General features: G+C 33.4%; 1 protein-coding gene across 1 annotated transcript in view; it reads left to right on the top strand.

Moving 5' to 3' along the window:
- Rad17 (Rad17 checkpoint clamp loader component) overlaps positions 1-5,609 on the top strand; it is a 24,324-nt gene extending 18,715 nt beyond the window's left edge. Inside the window, exon 10 of the mRNA XM_018540716.1 lies at positions 5,492-5,609. Within this exon, the coding sequence (XP_018396218.1) occupies positions 5,492-5,609 (118 nt within the window). The remainder of the gene's footprint in view (positions 1-5,491) is intronic.
- The last annotated feature ends 1,476 nt before the right edge of the window (positions 5,610-7,085 follow it).

Below are 7,085 nucleotides of genomic sequence, written 5' to 3'. Positions count from 1 at the left end.
GTATATATATATATATATATATATACGTATATTATATATATAGTACGATTACATACATACAGATATATCATAAAAATTTTTATTATTATATAAATTTACTTATTTCTCTATCCAAATACTCATTTATAACATCCATGAAATTTTTTATTTTTGGTTTTTTTTCTTTTACACAATTAACAATAAAATTTGCTACCTCATCGTCACTACTTTCAAAATTTTCGAAAAAAATTGTTAAATAATTATTCTAAAAATGCAAATGAATACAGCTAATTTTGTTGTAAAACTTTTGTTTAAAACATTTTTTTATATCATATCTCGAATAGTTTTCGAGATATAACGGAAAAAACTGAAAACCACTGTGCACATAAAGTGATTTTACCCCTTCAAACCGTTTTTGCGCCGCAACTGATATTCTCTAAATTCATTTCTTTATGTAAGCTGCAAATTCACCAAATTTCATTAAAATTGGTGAGTGACACCTCGAGAGATTCCCTTGTAAGTCAAAGTAGTTATAATTTTATTTCATTATTAAAAATTGTAATCTTTCAAGACAATTATTTTTTAAGAATTCAACACATTAGACTAAAAATTTCTTTTATGCTATTAAAAAGTAAAACGACTTGCAATACATATATACGTTTTAGGATTATTATTAAAATAAAAATTCTTTGTTAAAGATTACTTCCTAAAAGAAGGAATATTAATAAATTTCGCTCGTTTTTTGCAATGTAAATTAAAATAAATAAACGGTTTATATCGAGCTAAATGTTCTTAAATTTTGAAACGTACGAAACTTTAATTAGATTTAAAAAATTTTTTTTAATCTAATTAAAGTTTCGTACGTTTCGGAACTCACAGGTTCTTCTTCAGCGATTTTTATAGATGTTTGTGTCGTTGGATTGATATATTTTCTTATGATCAGCATGCCTTTATCGCAACATCACATATTATAAGTTCCGAAACGTATTTAGTTACATTTTTTATCCATTTAAGAACTCCATTCAAAGAACTCTTCTAATATATTTTATATAATTAAAAGCAATTCTTATAGTTATATAATATTAAAGTGATTTTTTTATATTTACGTTAATTTATGTAGAAGGTTTGTTGAATTAAATTCAATAAATGTGTCAAGTTTTAATAAAATAGATGTAGTTTAACGCGTCGAAGAGACTGCCATTGTAGTTGGAAAATATATTTTGATAAGTCGTAATATAAACTGTCTTCATTATCGTTATATGTTTAGTTCTCTCATATCATCAAGTATGTTCAAATAAGATCTGTCCACACGTGCAGATAAAGGCAACGTAACGATAGCTATGGAAATGTCTTTTTATAAACAAAAAGTACAGGAGCTCTTCAATGACAAGGACACATATTCGATAGTTAAGAAAAATCCGAATCTACAGATTGAAAGACAACTCAATAATATATTAAAAAATTAGCATAGAAAAGAATTTATCTCTGACAAAGAATTTTGTAGTCTTAGATCTAGTGACTCAAACCCTACCAAAAACCCTACCAAAAATGGATTACCCAAGATACACAAAGTTGATACACCTTTTAGGATCATTGTTTCTTCTTTAAATACTTTCTTATAGATTTTCATAAAACATTATTTCTCTGAAAGGATTCCCTCTGCAAAAAGTCAAATAAAAAATAGTTTTGAGTTTTATATAAAATGTTAGCTGGAATGACAATAGATACATCTGAAACAATGTTCTCCTTGGATGTGTGTCCCCCTCATCTCACCGCCTCGTGCGCAGATCAAATGTCGCTCGAGCATCGTGCGCATTTGGACCGCGCGCGGTGAGGTGAGGGGGAGGACAGCGGAAGGCGGAGGCGATTCGAAAATCGGCCGAAAGTTGCATAAACTTTATGTATGTTCACTTTGTACTGGCACCTTTATTAATATTGTAATATATCAAATTGTAACATATGATATTGTAACATATCATGCAATTTTAGATATGGAACCGTCTTATAAGAAAAGATTGATATCCGAAATGGTTCATATAAAGAAACAAACACATGGCATAAATAAACAAAATGATACCGAGTCATTACCAGATTGTTATACTAACATGATACATTCTCTTTCCACCTCTTAATTTTCCCTTCCTCTGTCCTTTCCTGAGGTCTCTGCCTACTCATTTCTTATTTTTATTTCAAGTAGAACAGTCGATTTTTATAACTGTAAATTAGACTATTTTATTTAATTTCAATAATGGATCTAAACTGGATTTTTATACTGGACTATACATTTTTTATTACATTTCTGTTAAGGTAACAATATATACAATTTACTTCTTCATAATTAAGTTTTTAAATTTATATACTTTTTTGTCAATAGATTTATATAACTCATGCGAAACTAATCACAAAGGAAGATCCATATTCAATTATACACATTTAATTTTATATTTGTGACTCGTTAATTTTATTATAATTATACACATGTAATTTTATTTTTGTTGATTCGTTAATTCTATTATACACACTTAATTTTAAATTTAACATTGAAAATGACCCGATCGGTGTCGAAACGTATGTGCGAATTCTTACTTGCGAATTTTACTCTGTTTAATGTATTGCGATTTTGAGTTAATTACATTTATATATCTTTTTTAAAAAAATTATTGGCTCTTTTCTCTTATTTTTAATCAATTTGTTGTGTAATACATCAGTTACTTTTCATATATTAATGTAATATATTATTATTAGATAAAAAGATTTAAATTTTTGAGTATCCTTTTTTGAACATGCCTTGAACTTTTCATTTTTATAATATGATTTTTATTATATCGCTATATAATGTTAACTCGACGAATTAATATTATGTCGCGACATAATAAAAATTTCGTATTTCTATTATGTTCCGATATAATTCTAATTAATGCAAATATTATTATGTTACGACATAATTTTTATTATTAAAAATCGCAATTTTTTAAGACAATTATTTTTTAAGAATTCAACACATTAGACTAAATTTCTTTTGTGCTATTAAAAAGTAAAATGGCTTGCTATAAGTAAAATGTACATTTGAGGGTGACGTTATGTGGAGCAAAAATTACAATGGAACAATCTTAATCAAAATTCTGCAATTATTATTCTGCTTTCTTTTCTGCGATTGTGATTGGTCTCACGTACTGTTCCGTTCTGATGTAATTTTTGTTCCGGTGTAATTTCCGTTCCGTGTGACGTCACCCTATTATCAAAATAAAAATTCTTTGTTAAAGATTTATACTTTCTAAAAGAAGAAATATTAAGTAACTGCTTTGACTTAGTGTGTGTGTAGAATTGCTACTTTTCGGTGCGCACGTTCACACACACAAAAAATGCACGCAAACAATTTTTTTATTAAATAATTTCATTATGATACAAATAGTCAGGAAATAATTCACAATTTAGAACGCGCAGATTAGTACGACGAATCGCTCTAGAGCGAACTAAACAGTGTTCTTGGAAAGAGTTCTCAACCGTATTTCCCAATTTTCGTAACTGAGATGTTAATTTCTAAAAGCTCCGAATATCCGTCATCGATAGGTTGGCGCGCGAGGAATGGAGTCTGCCTGACAAACGCTCCGCGACGCGCACATTGCCGCGATCTTCTAAACGTCATGCACAGATGTCTATACTATACTAGATCGCTAACACAGCCGAAAGAGCTGAGACCGGCCGGATCTCCGGTTTCGGCCATGATGGGAACAACAAGATGGCGAGGTACGTGTGTAGTAGTGCGTATATGAGTATCCTGCGTGTGTGTTAGTGCGTATGTGTGACATCAGCCGGCAGCCACACGTGACGCGTGTGTTCCCGGTGTCATTCTTCTTTGGAACAAAGTCTCCTCCGATGGCATTGATCCAAATTTGTAATATATCTGGACGTGTAAATGGTAATCTGAAAAATTAACAATGCTTAATTGAAACATAACCTTCTCATATCATGAACCTCGAATATTTTTATATTTATTACACATAAATACTTTCTACTTACTTAAAGAAATGAATACCTTGTTTTCGTGTATTTTTGCATTTAGAAATGCAACAATTTTTCGGCATTTTTACTTTCTTTTACTAATATATATGTAGAAAAATCGACACACGTGTGGCCATCGGAGGAGACTTTGTTCCAAAGAAGAATGATTTAATCTGTAGTGCCCATTTTGTATATACAAATTTCTTGGAAAGACCAGGCGCAAGTGATGTGCGTTTAAAAAATTTGGCTGTGCCGTCGGTATTTCTGGCTGCCGGCTGATGTCACACATACGCACTAACACACACGCAGGATACTCATATACGCACTACTACACACGCACCGTCGCCATCTTTTTGTTCCCATCATGGCCGAAACCGGAGATCCGGCCGGCTTCAGTCCTTTCGACTATTTTTGACGAAGTTAGCGATCTAGTATAGTATAGACATCTGTGACGTCATGACTCGGCACAGTATAAGTAAGTACAATAGTTTCACTCCGTGTCGGTACCTTTGATCTATGTGTCCTACAGTCAGCCATGTTGTTGGTTGTGCGAGGCCTTTGTTTTCACTACACACATCGACACCATAGTGACACACAGTGACACAGTATCCATACGTGACATCGACGCCATGATGAAAGTGGTGCGATTCGCGCACCCATAAATTTTGGAGAGTGAAACTACTGTACTTACCAATACTATGACTCGGGTAGCGCGCTTGACGCGCGTTGCCATACTGTGGCCATGCCATCACCGCTCTCCATGGCCCGCACGCCGAGCTATCAATGGGCAAACATACATTCGGTTAAGTTCTGATGAACCACTCGGCAGAGGCGGACGCGTTTCTGTCGGGTGCTTTCTACTGTATATTTTTGAAAGTGTTGCCGACTTTGACCGTGCATTGTTTTGTCCTTTTTGTTCGTTTTTATAATTTTTTCGTACGATTTTCATTATAAACGATTTTCATTTAAGACGTGATCTGGCAGTATCGCCTTCCCATTATTTGGGAGGCGTGGTGCCATAAGTTTGAATTACTCGATGCGTGTCCGCGGTTGTGCTCGTCTTGATTGCTCGTCATCTTGCACCCTTCGACGACTCGGGCTCTCATGACGCGCGTTGTTGCGACGTGACGACGTCGTAGACGCAGGCGTCCAGATACCGGTCGAGCAACGCCATTCTCGCGGGCATTGCATCATCCGCTCGACAGACATTTTGATGCGATATTCATTTTTTGACGTGATCTGGCCGTATCGACCTACCTATTGTTTGGAGGCGAGAGCCATTAAATAAATAAGAAGAAGAAGAAGATACATTCGGTTACAATAGTAGTCCGGGCGGACGCGCGTATTCGGTAATCTTTAGACATTAATATTTCGTTAACTATTGCGAAAATTGTAAAATGGTACAGGTACTTGCCGTCTCAGTTTAGTTCGCTCTACCTGTCCACGATATTCGTTAGATGAATTGTGTCGACTGTATACTTTATATTTTAACATATATATCTACTTGCAGACGAAGATGTTTAGTGATGGCAGAAACGCGGTGTTATGAAGCTATAATTAAAGTCAATTCGAAAGAAACAAACGAAGCGTTGAATGAAGATGAGGAAATAATTATTGATGAAGATTAGACGTTGCATTTTTTTACGAATATTTTTTATATTCGTCCCTTAGCACAATTCCCCCTTTTTCTCTTTAATGATTTTACTAGAAAATAAAAATGTTAATATTTTAAAATTGGTTACTTTAATTATATAAAAATGATGTTAATTAAATACTAGAATAAAATTAATAAAATAAAATTTGAAAGAAAATAAAATGAAATTATATAATCAAGTACCAATGGTTATAATGGCTGCGTTCAGCAAAAGGTGCGTTCCTCGCATGATGCGCATAATGTATCATGCATTGTCTTTGTTTAACATTTGATGAACAAAGATAAAGGATACATTATACGTGAAACGGAATGCAACCAAAGAAAACTGATCAGTAAACGCTTAGTAATTTTTTAATATGATTGGTTCTTATCTTTAATTCTTCACTATACTACAAGTATACAAACCAATTATATTAAAGAATCATTAATAAATGCAGGGCTGCCAGTAAGTCACTTTTGCCACTTTTTTCACTTTTTTTTAAAGGTTACTTTTTCAAATTTGGTCACTTTTTCCCTTTTTTGACATTTGTAAACTGAAAAAGTTACATACAATCTAATTGCTCCTACACACTGGACATGGAAAGGCCTACCGCGTGGCAGGATGTGACGCGGTAACCAATAGACATGTTATGGCTCCGGCATGCGACATGCAATATCTAGTGAGAGTATACCTTATTTAGAATGAGAATATCGGTAAAGCTGTACACTTGGATATCGTGTGTCACGCGCAACGAACATCGCGCTGGTGTACCAGAGGCATTACCCGATGAGAACACATACGTAGATTCGACGTAGATTCAACGTGGGTTAGCACGTAGATTCTACGTAAACGATCGAGTGACAGTCTACTCAAAAACGGTACCAAAATCCACGTGGAAATCGAATCGATATTCCTTGTAATATCCACTACTAGTGCAATAATAATGCAATAATAAATTCGTAATAGTAACACTATACTATAATATACCCGTGTAGAAGTCTTAGAATAAAATCGTGAAAAAAAAATTTTCCTCTAAATTCGAGAGTTAAATTTTTTTTCATGATGTCACCCATCCGAAGTTGTACCACGAACCTTGCTACTTAACCTTGACAATCGTACGGGAACTGCTGTACTTCGATAACCCACGAATCTGTATGTCAACGTTTGTATAATTGTGATATATCTGTTCAATGGAAATATTAAAAACAAATAATTTATGTGATAGAGTATGTTTTAGGAAAACAGAATAGAATCCCTTTAGTGTTCCTTCTTTTAGGGAAATCTCATAGGAATACAACAAAGAAAAGAATAGGGAAATTTCCACACGGGTATATATATATATGTATATAGATCAAAATATTTATAAATTGTTTATGCATTAAAAGTTATATTGTGGTAAATGCATTGAGAAATATGTGGATTCTACGTAGACACTTCCATATAGATTTCAATACGTATAATCCATGTGGA

Source organism: Cyphomyrmex costatus, unplaced genomic scaffold (genome assembly GCF_001594065.2).
Source record: "Cyphomyrmex costatus isolate MS0001 unplaced genomic scaffold, Ccosl1.0 scaffold264, whole genome shotgun sequence".
NCBI lineage: Eukaryota > Metazoa > Arthropoda > Insecta > Hymenoptera > Formicidae > Cyphomyrmex > Cyphomyrmex costatus.
This window is presented reverse-complemented; position numbering and strand designations above follow the sequence as displayed.